The sequence below is a fragment of the Diceros bicornis genome, chromosome 38 (genome assembly GCF_020826845.1).
Source record: "Diceros bicornis minor isolate mBicDic1 chromosome 38, mDicBic1.mat.cur, whole genome shotgun sequence".
Taxonomy (NCBI): domain Eukaryota; kingdom Metazoa; phylum Chordata; class Mammalia; order Perissodactyla; family Rhinocerotidae; genus Diceros; species Diceros bicornis.
In genome coordinates, this window is record NC_080777.1 from 30,270,322 (window position 1) to 30,296,651 (window position 26,330).

Here is a 26,330-nt window from a genome sequence, read left to right on the forward strand (position 1 = left end):
CAGAGGTGTGTGACCAGAGCGTGGGAGGGGTGAGGCACCGCCCACAAGCCTCAGGCAGGACAAGACACGTGTCGTCACCCTGCAGCAGCCCTCCCAGCCTGGCCGGGGGCCTGGGACACCCCTCTGCCCTCTCTGGGGTGGACTCGTTCTGTCCAGGCTGCTGGGGGTGGGGGTGGGGCGTGGGCGTCCCTGGAGTGACTCCTCTCCGGAAGCTTCCCTGTTCCCGGTGTGGAACTGCCCAGACAGCTCCCAAACCCTGCTCACTCCGATGCTGATCTGCCTTCCAGGGTTGGGACTTAGGTCCCAGCACCCTCAACTCCAGAGAAAGTACAGCAATAGTTGAAAGCTGAGAGGCCCTGGGGGCCGCGGGTCTGCACTGTAGCTTATTTGCTGTGTGACCTTGGGGAAGCGTCGGAACCTCCCTGAGGCTGTCTCCTCATCAGTCCTCCCTTCGCAGGGAGTGACATCAAGTGGTCTGAGGTCTGTGAAGTGCTTGCCCCCACTGGTGCTCAGGAGCCGTCAGCTGGGGGAGACACTGTGGGGGGCGGGGCAGCGTCTGAGTCTGTGAGTCTTATCTCTCTGCAGACCCCCCTCCTCACTGCCCACTCCCTCCAGCTTGCATTCAGGGAGGGCTGCCTGGGCCCACTGCCTCCCTCCCTCAGTCACTCCGCAGTCCCAGGGCTGCGAGCCACAACCCCACCGTCCGCAGTGTCAGAAGCCCCTCAGAGGGGCAGGTAGATCCGGAGTTCCTGGGGGTTCTTGTTCCCTTGCAGCACCAGGGAGAGGCCAGGCTGCTGCCAGCCCCCAGAGTCAAAGGCTGCCACCCTATAGAATCCCAGAGGGGGGATCTTGGGGACTGGGCCAGCTGCTGAGGCCAGGACTCCTGGGTCCTGTGCGCTCTACATGTTCTGCCCCCTCCCTGGCCCTCCTGGTTCCTCTCCGGAGATGCCCTAGGCTCCCAGGTCCTCCCACACCCCCCAAATCCTGGGCCAGCCCAGGCCAGCTTTGGCCCCAAAGTTACGGGCCCCAATTGGTCCCTGGCTGTGTGATGGAGACAGAGACACAGAGAGACGGGATCCAGAGGCCTCATCCAAGAGGAAGCAGGGGACACCGGAGGAGCCTCGCTGTGAGTGGGGCAGAGAAGTGCTGTTAGGAATGTGGGAGGGGGTCTGGGCCAGCGGGTGTGAGGTGTGAAGGAGCAGGGAGATCCCCTGGGCGTGTCCTGGGGCCCTGCCTCTGTGCAGCCATCCCAGGTGCCCAGCCCCCTCCGGACCCAGTTTCCACGACTCCTTCTGGGTGCCTGCTGGTGAGGGGAGTTTCCATCCCCTCCCCTCCCGGCTGAAGGACCAGCGACTCAGGCCAGCCCAACACCAGGGCAGTTCCAGGGAAGAGCCCCATTTTCTGCCAGGTGGCTGGGCCTCAGGTCCCTCGTAGGAGGACTTTAGGACAGCAGAGAGTCCCTCCCTCTCTCCCCAGTCCAGAGCTGAGGAAATGGACATCTGTTCCCCAACACAGCCCTTCCTTTCCAGGGCCCTCCTCTCCCCCTGGTCCCTCCGTGACGTCCCTGGACGCCCATGCGTGCACCTCCATCCAGACAGGTGCATGCACCCTCGCGGCTCACTGTGCACTCGCACACACACGCCCAGGCTGCTGGCATAACCGTGCACAGCCTCTCGCGGGCCTTGCTGCCTTCCCGCGGCCTGGTCAGCAGGCCCTGGGCCTCCCCTTCCGGGGACCTTCCCCAGGGAGTGGGAGGACAAATGGAAGACTGGGCTGTCTGCACCACCCCACCCCTCCCGCCTGGCTGTTACCTTCCCCAGCATGGGGGTCCCGAGAGATGACGGCAGGGGCCTAGGCTAGCTGCGGGGAGAGCCCAGGCTGGCGCACATTTGGGAGCAGGACGCCTGGACCTGTCCCCTGCCCTCATCTGCCTCTGGGCCGGCACTCTCCAGAAAGAATCAGTAGGTGCTCCGAGACCTCGGGAGGACCTGGGGTTCTCCAGGGAGAGGATGTGGGTTTGTCTGTGCCAGTGGTTGCTGGGGAGGAGACAGCCTCGTGGTAGGTATTTTGCTGAATGGAGAGCCTTGGGCTGGGGAGGCTGCCGCTTCTGTCAGGCCTCTCTGCACCCTCCAGAGCCTCCCTCCCATCCCCAAGGCAGCCCCAGGCTGGCTGGGGGGCCGGCAGGTGGGCCTTCTCTGGCCAGGTGCCTTCTCCAGGCTCTGTCCACAGGATGAGCTATAGCGTCTGTGTGGTTCCCAATGGGTCCCTCTTTGTGGGGATTCTTGGGAAGGGTCTGAGCCCCCCTTATCTGCAACCATGTCTTGCTGCATCTCTTCTCCTAGAATCTGAGTTAGGATGGTACCCCCCACCCCCCACGTTTGCCGCTGCTGATGGCGACGCTGCCAGAAAGAGCACAGTGAGGTGCCCCAAGGTGAGGCAGGATGGGGGGCCGCCCTTGGCCAGACTGGGACCTCTTCCCTCTCACATTGGTTTTCCTAATTGCTCTCCCCCCACTTCTTTTGAAAGAGCACATGCATGCACACACACACACACACACACACGCACACACGCACGGCCTGGAAAATCTGATGAGTCTGCAGGGCTGAGTTTCCAGGCCCCCATCCAGGGACCAGGTGGGTGGCTCTGAGGTTTGGGGCTGGGTGGAGCGGGGGCGTGGCAGGCGGGCCCTAGCTCTGGCCTGAGCTTGTGTCCATGCAGCCTGTCCTCCCCACAGGGCTGGCCTGAGAGCCTGGCTCCCACAGAAGCTGTCTCGGGGTTCAGAGTTTCTCCACCTGCCTGTTTTGCTGCAAATTTCCCCTCCCCACTTCCTGAGTTAGTGTCTCAGTCCCCGACTTCTTTCCCAGGGCCCAGAGCCTTCCTTCTTCCGCTCTCTTTCCCCTGCCCCCTGCCCCATGTCAGCTGTCTTGGGGGGCACATAGCGAGCAGCTGGAGGTGAGGAGCTGGCTCTAGGCTGGGGTGAAGCCTCAAGCTCCCCATCCTCTAGGCCAGGCCCCAGGTAGGCTTCCCCAGGCTTTGTGGTGCCTGCTGCCAGGTGGGAGCTAGGGGGACAGGGGGACAGGGTGGGCACCTCTGAGCGAGGAGAGGAGGTGGGAAGGCAAGCATAGGTCCTAGGGACGTGAGTGGCTCCTCAGAGCCTTCCGAGCTGAGAGGCCACCAATTTGGGGGTTCAGAGCAGGGTTTGCCACGTCTGCTCAGTGGAGCCGGAAGTCCCAGGTTCAAGTCCAGCTCATCTCCTCACACGTGTGGAGTCCTGGGCTGGGCTCTCCCTTCTCTGGGTATCAGCCTCCTCATCTGGGCGGTGAGGGCGTGGGACCAGATGGGTGCCAAGGGCCAAGTGGGCTCTGCCAGATCTACACTCACCAGATCAAGGCCTTTAGGGTGTGCGCCTGTGCCTCTGTCCACAAGAGCATGGGGTCACATGGATACACAGAAGGGGCCACACGCTCAGAGCTGCTCCGTCTGCCCAGCTCACAGCAACACACAGCACGCGAGGTCACCGAGTTCCCTGGCACCCTCTCCCTCAGGAACGCAAACACCCCATCCGTTGCCCACATGCTGGTAGAGTCCAATCACAGTCCCCTTCCGGGGTCCAGGAGTGCAGAGCCAGCTACCTCTGCCATGTGTGTCCACTTGCAAGGCCATTCCTCCTCTTGGTCTTTCTGAAGTGTGCAGGGCATCTTCCTCCCTGGAAAGCCAGCTGCTGGGAGTAAGGGGGAGGTGGGGGAGGCAGAGGTAGGGTAGGCTTGTCTGAGCCTGAGAGTTGAAATCCCTTTCCACATTCTGGGTCCTGAGCCAGTCCAGGCTCTCTTGCCGTGCAGAGCCTGGCCCAGGCTGGGTGGGGTGGGGGTCAGGGTCTGGGGTTCAGAGGTAGCTGCTTGCTCTCACCACCTGCCATCCGCCTAAAATCTGATTTTCCCTCCCTTGCCAGCCAGCCAGCCAGCGGGGCAAGGGGAAGGTTGGGGGGAGTGGCTCCTCCCCCGCTGCCTCCCAACTTTCCTTTGAAGGCATCAGGATGAGGCCCCCAGTCCTGTTCCCTGCCCTCCTCTGGCTCCAGGGCTTCTTGGCTAAGGTAAGGTGGGCATTGGGGACGGGAGGGTGGGGTCCCTGCTCTCCAGGGCCAATTCAGGCCTCCCACCTCTCTTGGGGCTGCACAGCTGGTCTGCATTAGGCAAGACAGAGGCTCCCCCTTCCCACCTGCCAGCAGGCAGGATGGCAGCAAGAACAGTCTGCTCCTGGCGCCGGCCGCCTCCCACCTCTTGGGTGTGCCCGCCCGCGACGCCCCTTTGGCCGTGTCTCGGGCAGTCTTGGACAACAGGACAGCTTCCCCCTGATCCCACCCTGTCCCCACTGGCTTTCATATGGGCCTGGACCCTAGAGGCCTCTGCCCATCTCCTCCCCTCTCCTTCCTATGGGAAGATGTGTGCCACTCCCTGGAAGGGAGCCCAGCCGGGGAGAGTGGAGGTAGGTGTCTTCAGAGGGGAGGGGGTCTGGGAGCGAGGGGGGTACAGGAGGGAGGAGGGGGTCTGGGAGGGAGGGTGAGGGGCTAGGAGGGAGGGAGGGAGGGGGTCTGGGAGGGAGGGGGGTGTCCAGGGGCAACTTCTCCGCGCAGACTCTGCCTCTGCTCTGCCCCTTTGCCTCACCTACTTCTTTAGGGCAGAAGAGGCATGGGGAGACTCTGAATGCTCCCCCTTTGCCCCAGGACCACCTCTGAAAATGAACGTCAGCAGAGAGGGGAGGCCAACCAGCCTCTTTTTGAGCTGGGCAGCCCCAGAGCCGGGCGGGTTCAGCCACGCCCTGTGCCTCACCTATCTGTTCCCCTCAGTTCTCCCGAAGGGCAGCTGCTCCAGGCCCACACCAACGTGTCCAGCTTTGAGTTCCAGGGCCTGGTGCCAGGAAGTTGCTACCAACTGGAAGTGACCGCCCTGCGACCCTGTGGGCAGAATGCCACTGTCACCCTTACTGTCTACACTGGTGTGTGGCCTGCAGGCGGGGGGCGGGGGGTGTGCAGGCATTGACTGGGGTCTGAGAAGGAGGTGGCTTCCCTGAAGGGCTAGTGAGGGTCAGGGGAGACAAGAGAGCAACATCTCCGAGAACCACGCGGGGTACGATGGCCCATTTAGAAGCAGAGGGTGTTGCCCCCCTGGCCCTGAAGTGGGTGCTTCTCTCCCTCCGATGCAGCCCCATTGTCTGTCTGTTACCTGCAGCTCCATAGCCCTGGGAGCCCATCCAGCCTGGAGGCCTCATGGAGTGCGGCCCCTGGGGAGCAGGATGGCTACCTGTTTCTCCTCTACCACCTGGAGTCCCAGACATTGACACACAAGATCTCTGTGCCCCCAGGCACCCTGTCCTACAATTTTAGCGACCTATTGCCAGGTAGCAAGTATGATCTGGAGGTTACCACCTGGGCTGGCCACCTCCAAGTGAAGACCAGCATCTGGCAGTGGGCAGGTGAGCAGGCCCTTGGCAGGGCCCCAGGTAGCAGCCAGTCTGGGAGTGATGGTGGCCGTCCAGATCTCCTGGCAAACACCTCCCGAAGTGGCCTGGCTTCTGGCCTTCTTTCTGGGCTCAGTGCTGGGATCCTGCTCCAGGGCCCTCTCTAGAGCCCGACTTTGCTCTCTCCATTCTTCCTGCAGCCCTTGTGTCCCCAGATCAGCTGGTGCTCCCTACCCTGGGCACCAGTGCCCTGTGAGCCTCCTGGACTGGCTCTGTGGGGGCCGCCTGGCTCCACCTGGTGCTCACAGACCTCCTGGGTGGCACCAACTGGACTGTGGTGGTCAGACAGAGGGTCTCCAGTCACACCTCCGTCCACCTCTCTCCGGGCACCCCCTATGAGCTGGTGCTCAGTGCTGCTGCTGGGCCCCATCGGGCAGTGGGGCCCGATGCCGCTGAGGGGACACGTGAGTGCCTCAGGCGTAAGGGGGACACAGCAGAGGCTCCCCAGCTCTTCTCCTCTGGCCAGTGGGCAGGATACAATGGTGGAGGGTCCTTTGGAATCCCGCAGGGAAGGAGTGAGGCTCGGAGGCAGTGCCCCTCCTGGCAGCTGGTGGTGGTGCACACCTGAGAAGGTGACGGTGGTACAAGGCTCATCGTCACATGAACCTCTCTGTGTCCCAGCCTCTGTGCTGTCACCTCATGTAATCCTCACGCAGCCTCGTGTAAGTCATGTCACCCCACTCTGTGGTAGAGGGAGCCAAGGTTCAGAGAGGATGGACCCACGGCCACGCAGCTTGTGTGCGGCCAAGCTGACCTGACCCGGGCTGGTGCCCACAGCGCCCACGTTGACTCTGCCGCGATTTTGTTTTGAGAAACACGTCTTGCAGTGGTGAAGAGCAGAGGTATCGGACTGCCTAGGGCCGAGGCTCACTTCTGCCACTCACTGGCTGTGGGCCTCTGGACAGATTGCTCGCTGTCTCTGTGCTTCTGTCTCTGCATCTTTAGTGGGGATGACAATACTAGTGTCCTCTGCGGTGGTGGGAGGAGTAAGTGTGGGATCCTGCGTGTGGACTGCTTGGAGCCGTGTGTGCACGTACACACTTGATCACGTCGGTGTCATCACCTCTTACTGCTGTCCAGGGCCAGATCTGGGATTCATCCAGAATGTGGCAAATGGTGCCCCCTGGCATCTGGATAAGACGTGGTCCAGTGCATAGAGAAAGAAGCTGGCCCAGGGAGGGTGGATCCTTCCTGTCTGCCGTTTAGGTCTTTCTGCATGTGTTTGCTCCTCTCCTCCACAGACCCCTCTGCCCCCTGGACTGGGTGCTGATCCCCTAGCCTGAGAGCTCAAGGCAAGCTGGAGGGTGAGGCCCGGAGTCTGGGATGGCTACCTGCTCAGGCTGAGGAGAAGAGCACCACTCTGGGCCCCAGGGCCCCTGCCCACTGGGTGTGATGCTCTGGAGCTGAGGGTTCTGGCTGGGCCCTATGATGCCTGGGCCCAGGCCAGCACCCAGCTGGACGGTGAGTCTGGGCTGGTAGAGAACAGGATAGGGTCCTGCCTGGGGCACCTGCGTTGAGAGGCAGGTGGGTCCTCACTCTCTGGGGCTGTGTTCTCTCCAGATCCTACAGCACAGCCCAGACAAGGCGACGGCATCAAGCTGCCGCTGGACAGGCTGGAGGCCACCACGGAGCCAGGCAGGTGCTGCTCCACACGGAGGAAGCCCCAGGCCTCCTTGGAAGCAGCTCCATGCCACCTGGTGCCACCCAGTCACTTTCCATGGGCTGGTGCCCAGGGTCCCCCAGGTGGACATGGTCTCCTCTCTGGGAGACACCACCCAGAGCCTCACAGGCCGTACAAGTGAGCGCCAGCCACTGTGTGCCCTTGCCTGACTGGGTGGCCTGGCCTTGGGGAGGGAGGTCTGGGTAGGGGAGAGGCTCAGGAGAGCTGGCAAGGGCACCACAGGGCCACAGACGCTGTATGGCCCCTTTAGCAAACCACCCCTCTCTGCAGGGCCCCTGGCGCCCCAGTCACTAGAGGTCACTGGCAGGGGCAGCCCATTGGACCTGAACATAGGTTGGGCCCCAGCACCGGGGCAGTGGGAAGGCTACAGGGTTAGCTGGCACCAAGAGGGCAGCCAGGGGTCACCGTGCAGCCTCGTCGACGTGGGACCTGATAATTCCAGCCTGATGCTGAAGGGTCTAGTGCCTGGCTTCTGCTATAGTGTGTCTGTGTGGACCTGGGTGGGGAACCTCAGCTCCTGCATCCAGACGACCCGCACCTGCACCCGGAAGTCTTGGATGCAGCCTCTGGGAGGCTAGCCCTGATGGTGGGGTGGGGCCAGCTTCCTTCACCCTCTGCCCTTCTGTGTGCTGTGCTCTCGACTCAGAGGGCCACATGTCCATCCAAGGCCAGGCCTTTCGTGGATCTATTTGCAAGCATTTTCCACATCTTGCCGTCTGGTCAGCCATCCATCTAACAAATATTTAATAAATGCCTCCCATTTTCTAGGAATGAGGCTAAAAATTATGATAGTCTAGAAAGGAAGACTGACAAGTAAACAGATGGTGTATATATACATACACACATGTAAACGCACATATATAATATGTATTATTTTACACAGCATAGAATAATAGATGTAAATGCATTGATGGGAATATGCTCAGTGTATTTTGAACTGTATGAAACTCTTCCTGTGGGTTCAAGTCCGTGACTACGGGAATTTTACGTGGTTCAGTCTAATCTTTTAGGACTTGCAGGAGGGACCGCTGCTTAGGGAGTCAGGGAAGGTTCCAGGAGAAGAGTGAGCTGAGAAGCATGTGGGTCTGCGCAGGATGGGCAGAGAGGGGCTTTATCGAGAGGCTGCTCATGCACCAAGGCCCACAGGGGGCAGAGAGAGCGCGTGTCGGCGGGTGAGCTGGAGACTCGGGCCCTAAGGGGTTAAGAGGCAGGTGCCATGCCTGGGGACCATGTGAGCCAGACTTCGTGTCCTCAAGGAGCCGACAGTCTGGGGAGGAGGTGGGGAGCAGGTCTCAGGGCAGAGACCCACGTCTTTCAAGGAGTTTTCCTGGGAAAGAAGAGTGGCTTCGAGCCCATGGAAGGTGGACTTGTGGGCGTTTGGGGCCCATCTAGAGACGGAGGAGAAGGGTGCAGACAGCGTGCAAGGGGAGATGGTGACAATGACGGGGATTTGGGCCAATCCAAGTCTGTTCTTCCTTGACCCTGCAGTCCCTGCTTCTCCTGCCAACCTGAGCCTGGGCCTGGCCTCCCTGCCTCCTGCCCTGAGGGCCTCCTGGAGTCCCCCACCGGGCGGCAGGGACGGCTTCCAGCTGCGGCTTTACTGCCGGAGGGCCCTGACTCTGGAAAGCCAGGAGATGCTGGCTCCCGAGGCTCAGCACTTCTCCTGGGCCCAGCTGGCCCTGGGCACTGAGTTCCTGGTATGGCTGGCTGCCCTGCAGGGCCCGGATGAGAGCAGCAGTCCCAGCTCCATGGGCTGGAATAGTGACTGCCCTCTGCACAGGCCCTCCTTACCGGCAACCCTTGCCGTTTGGATTCCCCGGGGGGCCTCTGTCATTCTTGGGCAGGCAGCTGGGCTGACTGTGGTTGTCCCCGACCCCAAGGCACCAGGAGACCCAATGCCCTGACTGGGAACCCCCAGGCCCAGGCCCCCGGCAGCCTGCACGGAGGGCAGAGCCCTGGGGTTTGCTCTCGTGCAGTGGCCATGGGTGCAGGACCCTCCACGCTCTCCGCCACGCTGTGGAGGTGGGAGGTGGGAGGCGGGGAGGACCCGGCCTCCAGCCCCACCTGGGCTGCGAGTGGCTAACAACGACGAGGGCTCATGCTCACTGGCTCTTCGCTGAGTCTCCCTGTGTTCTCTCCTTTATTCTCACAACCACAGCCTGCGAGGTAGGCAATAGGGTTCTCTCCCTTCGCAGACGAGGAAACGAGGCACAGAGAAGGGAGGGACCTGCCCCAGGGTCCTCGGCCCTCAGTGGGGAGCTGGGATCCCAGGTCAGACGAGCGACGCAGAGCCCCTGCTCCTGGCCGTGTGCGAGCCCCCAAGAGGAGTGGGATATGATGGCCCTGTAGAGGCCGGCAGTCACCCAGGCGCAGGGGTTCCCCTGCTCCCTGAAGCCCGCGAGCCGCAGAACCCGGGTCGGAAGCTCCTCTCATGCTGGCCTGAGACCTCCTGCTCTTCTGCTGGCTGGGTCCTCGGTGAGGAGCAGTTGCTGCCCCAGCCTAGCACCCTCCCTCTCCAGGGCGGCCACCCCCCTCCCCCCCCCGCCCTGTCCTCCTGGTTCCTCTCGAGGACGTGAGGCCTCAGACAGGCTGGGAGGGAACTGGAAAGAGTTCTGGCCTGGGAGGCAAGAGACCTGGTTCCAGCTGTGGCTCAGCCCCTGGAGCAAGCCTCGACCCTCTCTGAGCCTCAGTTTCCCCATTTACAAAGGAGGTGTTGACAAGGTGGCTGGGCCAGGCTCGTGTGACTCCAGGTCCTGGTCTGAGTCCCCAGACACCTGCCTGCCCTTCAGAGCCTGTCCACCCACTTAGGGGCCTTTGAAGCTCCTTGGGTGCCGGGCCTGGGCTGGGAAAAAGCACCTGACTGAACTCTGTGCTGCCCCGTCCAGCTTTGCCCAGGACAGGTGCAGGGGTAGGCGGGCGGGTGATTCTGTGCTGGTCTGTACTGTGGAGCCCTGCCACCATATCGCTCAGATTGGGGCTCGCCTGACACCCTGGACCGGAGTCTCAGCTCCCGGGGGTTTCCTGTGGGGCCGAGGATGGAGGAGAAGTGGGGGATCCTTCAGGGAGGAAGGAACCCAGATGTGGCTGTATTTTTTCCTCCTGTGATGGTCTGTTAGACTCACCCTAACAGCACCACAGGCCAGTAGCTTCAACAGCAGAAATGGGTTTCCTTGATGCTTTGGAGGCTGGAAGTCTGAGATTGGGATGTGGGCAGGGCTGGCTTCTTCTGAGGCTGTGAGGGAAGGGTCTGGCCCAGGCCTCCCTCCTAGGCATGTAGACGCCATCTTCTCTCTGTGTCCTCACCTGGTGGTCCCTTTGTGTGTGTCTGTGTCCTAATTTCCTCTTCTTATAAGGACGCCAGTCATAGGGCCCCACCTAATGACCTCATTTTACCTTAATGACCTCCTTAAAGACCTTATTCCCAAATACAGTCAAATTCTGAGGTCCTGGGGATCAAGACTTCAATGTGAATTTTTGGAGGGACACGGTCCAGCCCATAACACCTCCCTCCATGTCCATCCCCCATATCTTGCTCTCTCCACAGCCCCTCTCACCCCTCCTCTGGTAAATGTGACCAGTGAAGGCCTCGCTCAGCTCTGGGCATCCTGGGTCCATGCTCCCGGGGGCTGGGATGGCTACCAGGTGACCCTGTACCAGGCAGGTGTCCAGGCAGGCACCAGCACTGTGGGAGCTGAGGGCGACAGCACGAGCTTTCTGGCTCTGACTCCGGCACTAAGTACAAGGTGGAGATTGTCTCCCAGGTTGGGACCCTCCACACGGCGGCCGCCATCGCCTCCGGCTGGACCAGTAAGTGGGGGTGGGAGAGGCAGTGGGGGGAGGGAGGCGTGCAGGCTCCCTCTGAGACCCCTGGGTTCCTCCCTCAGTGGCATCTGAACCCCCCTCTAGTCTTGTTTTCCAGCCTCCACACCTGAGGGCCCTGCGTGGGGTCAGCGAGCCCCTGCATCATGCACTGGGCCCTCAGGGCTGGGGCCAGCGGCCTGGTTCATCTGCCTCCTTCCACCCACAGCCCCACTCATGCCCAATGAGTTGTTGGTGTCCATGCGGGTGGGCAGTGCCGTGATTGGCCTGGCCTGGGCCAGCGGCCCCTTGGGGCAGGAGGTGTGCCGAGCTCAGCTCCCAGTGGCCGGGAACATCTCCTGGGAGCAGCCCCTGGTGCTGGGCCAGGCCCACCTCGTCCCGAGGGACCTCACACCTGGATGCAGCCTCTCCCTGTCCATGCGGTGTCGGGCGGGCTGCTGCAGGCGTCTACCCCCCCGTGCTGCTGCGCATTGGTATGTCGACTTCTGTTGGGGAGGACGAAAGTGCCCTCAGAGGCAAGCCCCAATCCAGGGTCAGCACTGTCCGTTCTGTCCTGAGCCACCTGTCCCCCAGGGGCGGTGCCTGCCCTGGCGATGTGCTCCCTCTGCTTCTCCAGATGGGAGTGATGTCCAAAGGAGAGGTTGTCTCTCCTTGTGGCCGGTGCCCCTTCCCATGAACATAAACGCCCAGTCCCTTTGGCCTGCTGATTTTGAGAGCCCCTGTCCCAGATGCCATCCTCTTGGGGTACACTGACACCCCCACAGCCCAGAACCTTGGATTCTCACAGAGCCTGGCCCCTTGGAGGTTGTGCAGTGCCACTCCGAGGCCACCTGCCTGGCCCTGAACTGGGTGGTGCCTGCGGGGGACGTGGGCTCCTGCGTGTTACTGGCAGAGCAGCTGGCCTCGGGAGGGAACACTCAGCTCATTTTCCAGGCCAGCAACTCCGGGGATACTCTCCTGGTGTCCAGCCTGGCTCCCGCCACTTCCTACCGCCTCAGCCTCGCCGTGCTGGGCAGGAATGGCCTGCGGCGTCGGGCTGTTGCCATGGTGTGCACCACTTCTGCAGCGGGGAGGCAGTCTTCACGCCTCGGGAGCCCCTCTGCTCACTCGGGCTTCCTCTGTCGTCACACACTGGGGCTCTCCCTCCTCTGGCCTTGCTGCGGGGGCCCCCGCTTTCCAAGCCCCAACCCTTTCTCTGGCCCTGATCCAGGTACCAGGAGCCTCAGGCCCTGCACGCCAGCCCCGGAATCTTCTAGTCCTTATTTAGTTGTCTCCTTCAGCCACTGGGTGCCAGGCACCATGAGAGGCGCTGGGGAGCGATGGCAGGACCCCCGCCCTTGGGGACCTTGCTAGGCATCCCGTCAGGCCCTCACTCTCCTGCTCTCTGTCCCCAGCCTGGCACCCCCCAGCTGGAGCCTGAGCCGGGGTGGGAGTGATGGTCACACAGGGCGTGTTTGGCAAGAACGACGGGCAGACCTGGTGGGACGGCGTCATCGCCACCACCAACACATCACGTGAGTCCTGGCCCAAGAGGGCCTGGGAGACCCTGGCTACTGCCGAGAAGGGCGCAAGTGAGGGCCCCGGGCACCAAGACTGGTGAGATGAAATGTCTCGGGCCGGCGCAGCTCTCGGAGCAGGAAGGGGGCCAGCATGTTCTTGAAGATGGGGCTGAATGTGCATTATGAATGGCGGGAGCAGGAGAAACGGGGTAGCCCCTCTGGTGGGGGGAGCCTCTGCCTCACTGCCAACCCTGCCCTGCCCCTTCCCTGTTCCTCTCAGTGGCTTGGCCTTCTCGGGGAGCCATCAACCGCACGTGGTACGACCACTACTCTGGAGAACAGGACTCTACCTGGCCATCCTACTTCCCAATCCCATCCCCCCAGGGCCCTGGGCCACACTGAGATCCTGGACGGTGCCTGTGGGCACGGAGGACAGTGGCAGACCCAGGAGATATGCAATGGGCAGCTCAAGCCAGGTTACCAGTATTGGTGACGGCAAAGGCTGAGCGGAGGGGCAGCCCCTGTAAATTTCATTTACGGGTTGTTTGCACGTTCTCTCAACAAAAGATCTGGACTGAGTCACACACAGAAAGCATGTCCTGGTCCATCAGGGTCAATAGAGTTGTTTTGACTGGGCATCCTAGTAGACAAGGCAAAAAGGGGAACCCCCATCTGTTATGTGGTTCTTTTTTCAGAAAAGAAGGGGGAAAGGGTGCTGTTTCAGCTTGCCAGGGTGATGCCAAGTATATTCAGACACCTGCTTCTCGGGCTTCTCCTTGATTTCAGAGTGGGGCAGGGAAGATGGAAGGGAAGCTGGGTGGCTTGTTCTAAAGTTTCAGGTAACTCTAAACAGGTGAGGACCTCTCATCTTGGAGGGTCTATTGCTCGTGACTCAGTTTCCTGGGAGGGGCTTTGCCTTCTCTGCTTGCCCCTTCCCATCAGAAGGCCCCGTCTCTCTGCCCCAGGTTGTGTTGTGGCCTTTACTGAACACAGCTCTCCTGAGACAGCTGTCTCCTCTCAGCCTTCTCAGGTAGGGCTACGGTTCCCACTGGGCCCCTCATCTGAGGCTTGTCCCCACCAGCAGCAGGCGCCCAGCTGAGACTGCAGGGAGGACATGGCCCATCTCGCAAAGCTGGAAACCCAGACCAGAGATGAGGGGCTGCTGACCCCGGGCTTGGCCTGGGTGGGTGGATGGACAGGGCAGGGGAGGCAGAGGCCTCGAGGGTATGGTCTGCTGCTGCCATGAACACTCCTTCCCTGCACTGCCCTCTGTGCCTGCTGCTCCCGGGCCATCACGGTTCCGGAACAGCACTGTCCAGGGGAAACATAAGGCAGGCCACCCACGTCAAACCACAAATGTAATTTAAAATTTCCTAGTAGCTACGTTAAAAAGGTAAAAAGGAATAGGGGAAATTAATTTTAGTAACATTTTATTTAAACCAAGATATCAAAAATACTATATCAACATGTGATCCATTTTTTTAAATTGTTAATGAGCTATTTTACATTCTTTTTTTCTTGTTAAGTCTGTGAAATCCTGAGTGTATTTTACACTTAGGGCAAATCTGAATTTGGAGCAGCCACGTTTCAAGGTGCTTGATAGCCACATGTGGCTGGTGGTTGGACAGTGCATTCTAGAAGGCCCAGGAGGCCAGGCCTCTCCCTTCTGTCTTTTCTTTGAGGATGTCAGGGACTAGAGTGGTGTCTTTGGGGTGGACTTGGGAGCTGGGCAGGGAGAGCTTGCTGGGTGTTCTCAGGTCCCCTTCAGGATGGTCCCCTGGCAGCCATCTCTGGCCTCGGTTTGGCACTGGGAACTTCTGGGGGAGGGGGCTTGTCGCTGTGCCCTCCACCCGGAGGGTCTCACATCCAGCAGAGGCTGGCGTGTCTGCGGGACAGTGGGACAAGGCTGCTATGTTCCGCCTTGCCCTCTGCAGGGCCCCAGGCCGGTGTCTCCAGGATGGCAATGCCCCTCCCAGTGGTGGTGGGCATCATGGTGGCCGGAGTCCTCACCGTCTGTGCTGTGCTGGGCCTGCTGCACTGGAGGCGGGTGAAGGGGCAGAGGTGAGTGGGAGGGAAGGCCGGGGCCAGCGCTGCTAGGGGAAGAGGGCCTCCTTCCCCCAGAGGCCAGCCTACCCCTTGTCCCCCTGGGGCTGGAACCCACAGGCCTTTCATCCTTGGCAGGGCAGAGAAGAATCTGTTTTCCCAAGAGCTGACAGCTTACAACCTGTGGTGAGTGCACGTCCCCGCCCTCCCGATGGCCTGGTGGGCAATGTGGCCCTGCCCTGCTCAGGTCATGGGGGCATGGCCCTCTCCCCTGGCAGCCTGCTCGCCTGGGGCTGCATCCCAGCCAGGCCGGGCTCATGCCTCTGCCACCCACACCCCTTTGTCACAACTTCCCCAGGGCCTTTTCTCCAACTCTTTGAGCTCCCAGCTGTTTTCGGCACATTCAGCCTCCTCCCTCCCACTCCTTCCTTCTTCTCCCCTCTCCTCCTCCTTCTCCTCCTTGTCCTCCTCCTCCTCCTCCTCTCCTTCCCCCTCCCCCTCTCATCCCTGCCTCCTCCCATCCCCTCCTCCTCCTCCGCCTCCTCCTCCCCACCTTTCCCCTCTCCTCCTCCTCCCCCATCTTCCCCCTTCCTCCTCTTCCTCCTCCCCTCCTCCTCCTCTCCTCCTCCCCCTTCCCTCCTCCTCCTCCTCCCCCCCTCCTCTCCCTTCCTCCTCTTCCTCCTCCCCTCCTCCTCCCCCTCTTCCTCCCCTCCCCTCCCCTCTCTTCCCCTCCTCCTCCTCCCTCCGGGAGACACTAGCCCGGGGATCTATGGAGGGCAAGTCTGTAATTGTTCCTCCGGTCACTCCTGCCCTTCCTACATTGACTCTGTACTGAGCTGACGTGTGTGAGCACCACTGTGCACGGAAGCCCTCCTCGGGACCATGAGGGCTCTAAAGACTCACAGATGTGTCCACCTGTGGCCTGTCTGCCCGCATCTTCCTGCACTGGCAGTGGGCAGCCCAGACCGTGCATCGGGGGACCTGCTCAGCGTGCTGGCTCTACTTCACAGGTGGACCCAGGTCTGTGCTCCTAGAAGCTCCCAGGTGATCAGGTCGCGCAGCCAGGACTGTTCCCACCGCCCACCTGAGCACAGGGGAGGATTCTGCACACCAGGGCCCTGGGCCCACTCCCTGCCTCTCCCACTAGGCAGACCCACCAGCCAATCCCCACTCACAGCTTCTGGCGGAGCTACGAGGCCAAGAGTGTGCATGCTCACCAGGCTTTCTTCCAAGAGTTTGAGGTACAGCCTCTACTGCCCTCAGGCTCAGAGCAGAGAGGGCCACGGGCATCTGGGCTGGGCTGGACCTGCCCTGAAGGTGTGGGGGCAATCTCCCAGCTATGCACGCCCCCCTGCCCCTCTCTGGGGTAGGGCCGGCTTGTCCTGTCAGCCACCAGCACCTGCCCCCAACCTCTGCAGGAGCTGAAGGAGCGGGGCAAAGAGCAGCCCAGACTGGAGGCCGAACACCTTGCCAACGCCACCAAGAACGGCTACCCGCACGTGCTGCCCTGCAAGCGGCGGGCGCAAGGAGGGCTGTGTGCCCCACGCTAAGCGTGGGTAACCTTTACCCTCTGCAGAGGACCGCTTCCGGGTCCCGCTGGCCCAGCTGGAGGGATAGCCCCACTCCACCTACATCAATTCCAACTTCATCCTGGCAAGGCTGCCTGCGGGGCTGTCGGTGGGGCGTCTGCTCGGGAGACGGGCTGTCGGCAGGCCACGTGTCCTGGCCTTGCTGTAGCAACTGCCCACGGAGGTGTCCAGCTGGCGTTCCCGGAGGCCGACCCGGCAGGTGGTTCATGAGGGCCTGCTGTGTTCCAGGCACCAGGCTGGGCCCGCAGGAGGCAGGGCTGGGCTCACCGAGTTCCCGCCTTCAGTGTGTGCATGTGTGTGCGTGTGCAGGTGTCACATCTACCACGTGGTGTGACAAGTGCTGGAGCCAGCATGGTGCTCAGGGCACATGGGAGAAGGGAGTATTTAGTCTCCCCGAGGACTCGAGAAAGGCCTCCTCGAGGAGGGACATTGATCTCTTAAGGATGAACAGAATTTTGACAAGTGTGGCAAGAGGGGCAGGACATTCAGAGCCCAGCGGGCAGGGCGTCCAGGCAGTGTGCCGGGTGAGGGTCGGGCAGTGGGCGTGAGACAGCAGGGGCAGATGGGGGCTGGAGGAAGGAGCGGGGTTAGACAGGCTCTGGATTTGTTTGGATGGCGGTGAGGAGCCGTGGAAGCTCTTTGAGCATGGAGGAAGTGCAGAGTTTGGTTTAGGAAGGTTGGTGGAGAGGGTGGACCGGGATACCACTTCTCCTGTGCATGTCTTGTGTTTTCATGTAGGGTTTTCTTGCCCCATCCAGGTGGGGCTGGGGTGTGGTGGTGTCTCTGAGGCCACCCCTCCTGGTGCACATGTGTATTGGTGTGTTTGCACACATGGAGGCAAGGACACAGGTCCTCAATCCTGGAGATCACACGTGGGATGTTTACTGCTGCGTGTGGTGGGGCCCGGGGCCCAAGGCGTCACCAAATCGCATGTTCCTGTGCTCCACCCCCGCAGGACTACACCCACCCGCAGGAATTCATCGCCACCCAGGGGACGCTCAAGAGAACTCTGGAGGACTTCTGGCGGCTGGTGTGGGAGCAGCAGGTCCATGTCATCATCACGCTGACCGTCAGCACGAACCGAAGGGTGAGCAGTTTCCGGAATGGCCACCAGGTGGCACATGCGCTCCTTGCGGGAATGGCTGTGGTGTTGGAGCTGGGTCGGTGCAGAGGGCAGACTTTCCGCAGAGCCCAGGATGCGTGGAGCGGTGGGGTTGGGCCCACCGCTGCCCCCTCCGCTTTACCGTTGGCCCCAGGTGCTGTGTGAGCATTTCTGGCCGGCCGACCCCACCCCTGTCACCCACAGTCATATCACTGTCCACTTCCTGGCTGAGGAGCCCAAGGACGAGTGGACCATGTGGGAGTTCGGGCTGCAGCACATGCGCCCCAGGGGATGGGATGGGGCCGGGTGGGGAGGGTGGGGAGGAGTGGACATCTGAACTGGTACCCTCGGGAAAGGGTGCCCCACTGCCTGGGTCCCTAGGCCTCCTGCCTTCCGAGATCGCAGGCACCCGGCACTGCCCAGGGCAGGTGGTGGTGAGGGAAGGTACAGAGGCACAGAGAGGGTTAGGGGTTTGTCGGAGGTCGCGCAAAGAGTCCAAGGCAGAGCAGGCAGGAAGTGAGTGTTCCTGCCCTGCGCTCAGCTCCCTGCTTCACTCCAAACCCCCATGTCCCATCTGCCTTCCCAGGCTGTGCCTCCTGGGACAAGAAAGCCAGGGACCAGCAGCGCCCCTCTGCCTGCGCACCCTCTAGGCAGAGATCACCCAGGAGGCTGGAGAAGGAGCCAAAGGGGGGGGTCTCCAGTCTGCGGGGGGTGGGGGGCACTGCTCCTGCCCTTGGGGGACACCCAGTCTGAGAGGGGAGGCATCACCCCTGCCCTCGGGGATCTGGTGAGGAAAGCTGAGGTGCTGGGCCGAGGACCCTGGAGTCAGGAGGACAAGGAGAAGCAGCGGCCCCTCCTCCCCCGCCCCTCCTCAGAGGGCCCGGCGGCAGCAGCAGAGGGTGAGACAGCTGCAGTTCACCACGTTGCCTGACCACAGCGTCCCCGTGGTCCCCAGCTCCCTGCTCACCTTCACAGAGCTGGTGAGGGAGCAGGTGAGGGCTGCCCGGGGCCCATCCTGGTGCACTGGAGGTGAGGCCAGGTAGGGGGCAAGGGGCTGCCTGGCCTGGAGGGAGGAGGGGGGAGGGCTCAGGCAGCCCCTCCACCCTGCAGCTGCCCAGGTGTTGCCCCCAGCACCGGCGTGGGCCGCAGTGGCACCTCCGTGGTCCTGTTGAGGCTGCCACAGCAGCTGGAGGAGGAGCCGACAGTAGACGTGTTCAACGCCATATACGAGCTGCGGCTGCACCGGCCCCTCGTGATGCAGACCCTGGTGAGGGCCCAGCAGGCTGGGCTGGGAGGAGGACCCTGAGGAAGCAGTGGGAGGTGGCCCGCCATGAGGCCACAGGTCTGAAGGGACCAGGGAAAGGAGCTCCCGGGGCACACAGAGGACCCGGGGAGGAGGGGCTGGAACCCGGGACCCCATCTGGGCTTCCGTGTCCCTTTCGTGGAAGGGGAGGTGGGGTGGGCCTGCCAGTTTCCACACTGTGGGATGGCACCAGGAGGCTCCCTCCTGCCCCCACCCACCCCTGTCTTGCTGGCAGGCCTGGAGACGGACCCACCCCCCCCAGAGCCAGTACATCTTCCTGCACAGCTGCCTCCTGAACAGGACTCTGGAAGGGCCCCCTGACCCCTCTGAGTGGGTCACAGCTCCCTGGGCCTTTGTTGGGTGGGGTGCAGGTTTCTGTGCCCTCTCAGCGACGGTCCCCCGACTCCCGCCCATGGCAGAGCCGAGAGGACTCGACGTGGGAACCGGGGACCCTCCAGTGCCCTGACCCCTCCACGCCCCGCCCCCGGGCCCCAGCCCATCCCAGTGGCCAGCTTTGCCCAGGCGTGGCCCCAGAGGGCGGCCCATGCCAGCGTGGCTTCCTGCAGGAGTACGAAGTACGCTTCGGGCCGGGGTTGGTGAGAACTGAGGCAGGCGCCCCTGCCTGGTGGGCCCTTCTTCAGGCTCTACCCAGGCTCAGATGCGCATCTCCCTCCCAGCTCCTGCTCCAGGCCATTGGGGATGAGGCTGGCTCGTCAACGCCCCGCCCCGGCCATGAACAGGACAGCACTGTCCCCTGTGAGTGCCGTGGACGGTGTGGGTGGCCAGGGGGCTGGGTGGGGATTCTGCAGCCTCTCCCTGCATCTTCCCTCAGACACCCGTCCTCAAGCGGAGGAGAGCCCCCTGGACGAGCTGCCCGAAGCCTGGCTCTTCCTTGTCAGATGAGGACCTATTGCCCTCTTCGACCATCTGTGCTTCCTGGGCGAGGGCTCCTGGGGGCCCTAGAGCTGTGGGTTGGGCAGGGAACACCCTCAATGCCCAGAGTGCAATGGGCTGTGCTCTGCAGGGTGGGCTTTCTGGCTGAGACCACGTGGTGCTGACAGGCCCCACGGGGCCAGAGGAGCTCTGGGAGCTGGTGTGGAATCACCAGCCCGTGTGCTGGTCTCCCTGTGCCCGCCCCACTCCCGGGAGAAGGTGAGAGAGCAGAGGGTCCGAGGACGGGAGGCCTCAGGAGTCGGGGCGGGGTGGGAGGTTGGCAGTGTGGCCTGTGACCCGGTCAGGTAGAGACCTCGGGAGCTCCCGAGCCGCCCTGACTTGGTCCTGCCACGGGAGTTCTGGCCAACGGAGATGCAGCCCATGGTCGTGCACACAGTGACAGTGTGCTGGGTGGCCGAGAGCAGCATGGTGGGCTGGCCCTGCACCCTCCTCAGGGTCACACCCTTAGGTCCCCAGGCTGTCAGGGGGGATGTGTGGAGAAGAGTGCTATGCCCTCCCTAGCACCAATGCCGGCATCCTTGCCCCCAGAGGGAGAGCCGGAAGGAGAGGCTGGTGCAGAGACTGCAGTTTCCGTGCTGGGAGCTGGGGCACAATCTCCTGCCACCACCCTGCTGCCCTTCCTGGCCGCTGTGGGCCAGTGCTGCTCCAGGACACAGAGAAGCTGGGCGCGCTGCTCGGCCACTCCAGGTGCTATTGGACAAAGGTCTGGGGCAGCGGGCACCAGCACCCCCTCACTGCTCCTACGGCAGGGCCTCACTGCTTGAGTCACGGGTCCAAACAACACAGTCATCTGGTGCTCCCGTCTCTCCTCTCTCTGCCCTACATCCTTCAGGGATGTGACATCTTTTAGGAGTTTATCCTCCCTGCCCGGGCCCAGCCTGGCTCACCAGGGGCCTAACGTGCCTTCCAGGCCCCAGGCCCCGGCTGGGTCTCCCCGCAGACCTGGGTACCCCCATCCCCCTCCCTCAGGGACCCCATCCAACTCTAGGCCAATTGCAGCAACGGGCAGCCCTGCTGGGCACCTTCCTGGCCGTGGACCAGCTGCTGCAGCAGGTGGGGGCTGAGGGCACCGTGAACATCTTTAACGTGGCCCTGCAGCAGTCACTGACCTGTGGCCTCATGACCCCGATGCTGGTGAGCCGCCACCAGGGTCTCGGCTTGGGGCTGGCAGGGATGCAGAGGAGGTTCTGCGCCAGCTGCAGGTGGCCTCGGGGCGCACCCTCTGGGCAGCCACCAGGTGGTGCTCTGGACCACGATGCTCCCAGATGGACCGGGGTTGGGGACACAAGGCCTTTCTGGTCGGAGGGGGCAGGCTCCTCACCCTGCATCTGCCGCAGGCACAGTACATCCACCTCTACAACTGTCTGAGCTGCGCGCTGCTGGATGGGCTGCCCTGAGTTGCTCACGGCGCCGTGCAGGAGCCCAAGAGGCGTGTGCCTGCCAGGCAGTGACGACCAGCCCAGCAAGCCCGCTCGGGCCTGGCTTCCCTGGGGCTGTCGGGGACCGGGCCAAGCTGGCAATAAAGGATATGGTCAAGGTTGAGGCTGTGTCCTGTCTGTCACCTCCTTCCCAGAGGAGGCAAGAAACAGCCTCAAAGACGCGTGCGGACATGGGGCCCAACGTGAGGGCATGGGGGGCAAACCTGAGCAGGGCCAGGCTAGGGAAGGGGTCCACCTGAACTGGCTTTCCCCTCGGAGAAGCCCCGACCCCCAACCGCCCAATGTCCTCAGACTTTAGTCTCCTGGGGCGCCCTGGGCTCAGAGCCCCAGTCACTCATGGTCTCCCCCACCCCGTTCCCGGCTTCCCTTCTGCCTGCCATCCCTGGGCCTCTCTACCTGCTGCAGTCCCCAGGGGCCGCCCCAGCTGTGGCCTGCCTTCCCAGCAGTGTGCACGCGGGAGCCGCGCTGACTCGGAAAGCATGAGCCGGGCTTTGCCGCCCCGGTACCCGGTGTTCTCTGCTCCTTCAAGCTGTCCTCCTGCTCCCCTCGGCAGAGGAGGGAGGTGGGAGAGAGAGTGAGGGGTGTGGGGAAGAGAAAGACCAGGAGGAGCAGAGACCAGGCAGCAGGGTGAGGATGCGGCCGGGAAGCAGTCTGTCCCACAGGCTTTAGGACTGAACCGCACGCCATGTGACGGGATTGCGATGGCCCCGTGAGCTCCCGCTGCCCCCTGATCAGATGGTTCTGGATGACAGGGGGCCTGAAGCTGGACACCGATTGTCCTGGTGGGGGCTTGGGGGGACAGAGAGAGAGCCTGGGCCAGTGGGAGCAGAAGGTCCTGGAAGGCACTTAGACCTCCAAATGGGCGGCAGGGGGAGCTCTTACTGGCCAACCTGAGTTACTGGTGAAGTGCAAGGGGTCAGGGGTCAGGGATGGCCTTTCCTGGGCCTGGCGGGAGGAGGGGACAGAGGTGGGGCTTTCTGCTCAGCCAGGGGCCTTCCCAGAATGAGGTCAGGCTCTGGGGCCCCCTCAGGGAACTGAGTGTCATATCCTTTTCAGACACTGTGCTTATCAGGAGTCCAGGGGTTGGCCCCACAATGACCCTCAGGTGGACAGGCTGGAAGCTCAGCTATGAGACGCCCAAGCCCCCCGCGAGGGGCTATCACTGGGGTCACAACAGGGCCCAACCATGGTTTTTCGAGCCTGGGCCCCCACACTGGACAGTGTAAGGTAATGGAGCCAGAACTACAGATGAGTGAGGCCGGAGGTGCAGGCTCACATGCGAAGGTGGGGACAGCTCCCATCTGTGCATCTTTCTGGTAACGGGAGCTGGGGCCGTCCATGCAGGGCCATCCTCTGGCTTTCCTAGGAGGGTCCTCTACATTCAGGGCCATGGCCACAGCCAGTTGAGTCTGCTGGCTTCTGGGCCAACCTGTGCAGCCGCTTGGCCCTGGGAGGCTAGCAGAGAACGGGAGAGGAGTTGATGAGCAGGTCTTGGGGTATGGAGGTAGGGATGGAAGGACTATCGGCTGCCTCCGAGGTCTCGGCTTCCGTGTCCACTCTGGATGGACCCCGGGAAGACAGCAAGAACGGCAGACAGCCTGCTCTAGCTGTGTCCTGGGCCTGGCTCACTGTGAGAGAGACAGAGCAGGGGCCACACGAAGGAAGCACGGCCAGCCCACCTGGTCTCAGAAGAGAACAGGAAGTGACCCTGCTCTTGACCCAAGGCTCCAGGGCTACGACAGGCCCTGGGACTCCAGCACAGGTGGCTGAGCTGCAGCGCTGGCCTCCAGGTGGCGCCAATCTGCAGACTTCAGGCAGGTTCTGACCACCAGCTGGACGCAGCCCCTCAGCCTGGCCACCTGGCTGGGTCCTGGGACAGGACCAAGGGTCCGGGGCCTTAGGACTGGACACAGGCTTCACGCAATGGCCCCTGGTGAGTGGAACCGCACTCTCTTTCTGGGTGGCCAGGCAGGGCTGCTCAGCGAGAAGGCTCCTCACTGCCCACCGCCCAGCCCTTCACAGCCCCACCTCTCAGGACAGCCCTGAGCTTCCTCCCCAGGAGACGGGACAAGGGCCGACCCTGACTTCCATTCTGGGGCTGCCCCCTGGCAGGCAGCGGTGTGACCTGACCAAATCCTTCCCTCCTGGGCCTCAGTTTCCTCCTGTAGATGAGCATGTGCAGTGGCTGGGGACCTGTGGGTGCTCCAAGGTGGCTCCCAGGGAGCCTCGTCTGAGTACCCTGCGACGCTGCGCAGTCCCAGAAGGCAAGAGGGTCCGAGCCCACCAGCCCTGGGACGTGTTTCCAGACAAGTGCAGGTCCCCACATGCTAGCTCTGCTCCCTCGCTTTGGGTTTCTTTGCTTTTTTTTTTCCTGAATGAAATTCCTGCCAGCTCGGAAGGAAGGAGGGAAGGGGAGCGCGGAGCGTAGAAGTTTCCTTGACTCCTCCTCCGCCCGTCTCCCTCCGGGGCCAAGCCCAGCCCGTGAAACTGCACAGCACGATCGCTCGACAATGCCTGCCTCTCTCTGACCGCACCGGCCGCGCTCCCACCAACACAGAGCCGAGCAGAGCCCGCAAGCGTCCTGCCCAAGGCACAGCCCGCACCCGCCAGGTGCCCCGCAGCCCGGCCGCCGAGATGCCCAGCTCGGCCGGGCTCTGGGCACTGTGGCTCTGCGTTGCACTGTGCGCCATCCCGTGCGCCCGCGGTACCCCCCAGCCCGGCCCAGGGCCCGCCTGCCCAGCCCCCTGCCACTGCCAGGAGGACGGCATCATGCTGTCGGCTGACTGCTCTGAGCTCGGGCTCTCCACCGTGCCGGGGGACCTGGACCCCTTGACGGCTTACCTGTGAGTACTGGCCCACACGCCCTCCCTGCTCCCACCCGCTGCCCGCAAGCGCCTGCGCAGCCTCAGTCTGGGACACCTGTCCAGCTGGTGCCCTGGGGCACAGACATCCCTGGGGGGCTCTTCCCCCCACCGGAGTGGACTGCTGCGGGCCTGGACGGGGATAAAGGTCCAAGGCTGAAGATTAGACAGGGTGAGGCTGGCTTCCCGTCCTTGGTTTCCCAGCCGGCCCCTGTCTTGTGGCTTCACTGAGGGGCTCAGGCTCCGTATAGGTGGGTCTCCGGACCCTGCGCTGGAGGGACCGGGCTTGGCTGTCCCTTCCCCGCGCTGTTTTCTTCTCCAGCAGGGCAGTGCCTGATAGGGTGGCTGCTGGCGAAGCTGACTGAACGGGTGGTGGAGGAGAGGGGAGGGGGCTGCCGTGGGCGGAAAGGTTGTCAGTTCCTCAGCCACGGCAAGGAGAGCAGAGCTGTCACTGAGGCTGGGTGGCCTTGGTGGGGGGTCCCAGAAGCTAGGAGGGGGCCTTACCCCCTTTCATCTCCTCCAAAAGGGACCCTGCCAGCAGCATCTCCCTCACGGAGGCCTCCTGCCTCCCCCGGGGGGGCCTCTCTGAAGTCGTGTCCCAAGAGGCCGTGTTGGAGACACTAATTTGTGGGCAGGCGCCAGGGCTGAAAACCAGAGAACCGTTTTTAGAGTCTGAGTTGGGGTGAGATGGCGCGTGAAGGGGACCTGTTGGGGGCAGCTCTCCAGAGGACGGCTCAGAGGAGCTTCCCCCAGAGCCTCAGGGCTGGGGGCTGGCTGCTGCCTCCCGGGCAGGAGGAGTGTGTGAGAGCACATTCCAGACCACCCCCGACCCCTGCTCTGGGGAAGGGAACCTCCTAGCTCAGCCCTGCCCCACTCCATCACCTCCTCTCCTAGGAGGAGAGCAGGTGGGAAGGCCTAGGGCCCTCTGTCCCAGGTGCAGGGTTCTGGAGCTCTATGGCTCTGGGGCTCCAGGCCCCGGGAGCTCGGAGGAAGAGGGAGCTGGGCTAGGTTTCACAGGATCCCGGCAAGTGTTTGTTGCACTAAATGGGACCAGGGCACTCAGTGCTGGGGGTGTCCTGGTGGTGTGTGGAGGGTCCTGAATTGCAGCCCTTCATGGGGCTCCCCTCTCAATCTCTCTGTCCCTAGTTGGGATGCTCCCCCGGCCCCCTTTCCAAGAGGCACAGGCTGTGGGCCAGGGAAGGGAGTGAGAGGGAGAAAATAGTGTCCTCCTTCCAGAAGGGCCAGTTGAATCCTTCACAGTCCAGGGAGTGGAGCAGGGGCCAGCACCGTGAGCCAACCCGGGGGGTGTGAGGGCGCCTGAGAGCTGGCAGAGGGGGTGGGCTCTGACCCCACGCCTGCTACACCCAGAGCAGCCCTGCTTTAGCCGGTTTATATCTTGGGGTACATGACATTGTGTCATTTGAAGTCAGGGTTCTGTGGCTAGAAAGAGTTTGATAACAACTTCTGTGGAGCCTTCTCTGGGGGAGCAGAGGAAAGGTCCCTTTCCTGTGTGAGGCGCAGGGGAGACAGGACCCACCAGATGCTGACTGGTCCAGCCTCCTCCCAGCACCTGCCTTCCCAGAACCCTTGTTCTGGAAGGACGTGAGGAAAGAGAGGCAGGATGCCACCCTGGGAATCCTAGTGTCCGCCTTCCCTGCTGGCAGAAGGTTTCCCCACCACCTTGTCACAATTCCCTGGAGCTGTGAAGTCTGCATTTGGGTTCAAAGGAGGTGGGATATTCTAAGCTGGTCCCATGTCTCCCTGGGGATTGAAAAAACCCCTCTCTGGGGCCTCTGAGAGCGGGAGAGGGAGGACACCACGCGTGGGTCCCGAGGCCCTGGGGGAATGAGCAGTGGGCTCTGCAGTATTGGAGGGAAGAGGGAGAGAACCGTGTCCCCTGCCCTGGGCTGTGGAGGGGTCTCATCTGGATGGTGCAGGAAAGGGTCTCTGCAGGTGCGCCTGGCCCGAGGGTGCTGGAAGGAGGAGCCTTCTTCCTTTTCCTTCTGGGAGAGCAGCCAGGTCACAGACACATGGAGGGTGGACTGGGCAGGAGGGCTGTCGCTGAGCAGAGCCAGGGCAGGCGGTCTTGGGGCTCCTTTCCCTTCTCAGTGATGTTAGGGAACGCCCAGCCTGGCCTTGCCCCTCATAACCCATGTCTTGCCAAGGACGGTGCAGATTTACATCTGCCGATATGAGACCCGGGGCCTCTCTGTCTGGGCCCCAGACCATGGTTCCTTCCCGGCTCTGCATCTGCAGAGAGTCACAGAGCTCCTCCATGCCTTGGTACTGCATGTGTATATGGAAAGAAGCGGGTGGATGGGAAGACGAAATGAGCTGATATGTCCATAACAAGTACCCGGTACAGTGTCTGACACCCAGGAGTGACCCACAAATCGTAGCCTCCTGTTGGTGCTCAATGGAGGTGCAGGGGAGCTCCCAGGGCCCTGCACGCAGGAGGAAGGCTGACCCCTGGATGTGAGTGCGGAGCCCAAGGGGATGATCTGTGGTGTGTGCTGGGGAGTCGCC

The 26,330-nt window shown here is 62.5% G+C and overlaps 2 protein-coding genes across 2 annotated transcripts in view; both read left to right on the forward strand.

Moving 5' to 3' along the window:
* Positions 1 to 4,033: 4,033 nt before the first annotated feature.
* LOC131399569 (receptor-type tyrosine-protein phosphatase V-like) lies at positions 4,034 to 20,901 on the forward strand. The gene is given in 42 exon segments (XM_058533911.1): positions 4,034 to 4,088; positions 4,432 to 4,482; positions 4,721 to 4,827; positions 4,830 to 4,992; positions 5,200 to 5,469; positions 5,655 to 5,918; positions 6,886 to 6,975; positions 7,075 to 7,152; positions 7,155 to 7,217; positions 7,220 to 7,312; positions 7,466 to 7,754; positions 8,772 to 8,956; positions 9,076 to 9,217; positions 9,354 to 9,361; positions 9,467 to 9,670; positions 10,740 to 10,922; positions 10,925 to 11,002; positions 11,223 to 11,487; positions 11,779 to 12,224; positions 12,436 to 12,528; positions 12,794 to 12,856; positions 12,859 to 12,948; positions 12,951 to 12,996; positions 13,459 to 13,526; positions 13,529 to 13,543; positions 14,448 to 14,574; positions 14,695 to 14,742; positions 15,704 to 15,797; positions 15,975 to 16,065; positions 16,133 to 16,209; positions 17,101 to 17,232; positions 17,402 to 17,526; positions 18,125 to 18,249; positions 18,252 to 18,276; positions 18,379 to 18,514; positions 18,813 to 18,884; positions 19,046 to 19,100; positions 19,103 to 19,146; positions 19,228 to 19,306; positions 19,612 to 19,702; positions 20,395 to 20,638; positions 20,842 to 20,901. Coding segments are annotated over 42 exon segments (5,034 nt in total).
* A 2,600-nt stretch (positions 20,902 to 23,501) lies between these two features.
* The window catches only part of LGR6 (leucine rich repeat containing G protein-coupled receptor 6), a 113,144-nt gene continuing 110,315 nt past the window's right edge, over positions 23,502 to 26,330 (forward strand). Inside the window, exon 1 of the mRNA XM_058533816.1 lies at positions 23,502 to 23,786. Coding sequence (XP_058389799.1) covers positions 23,578 to 23,786 — 209 coding nt within the window. The 5' untranslated portion in view covers positions 23,502 to 23,577. The remainder of the gene's footprint in view (positions 23,787 to 26,330) is intronic.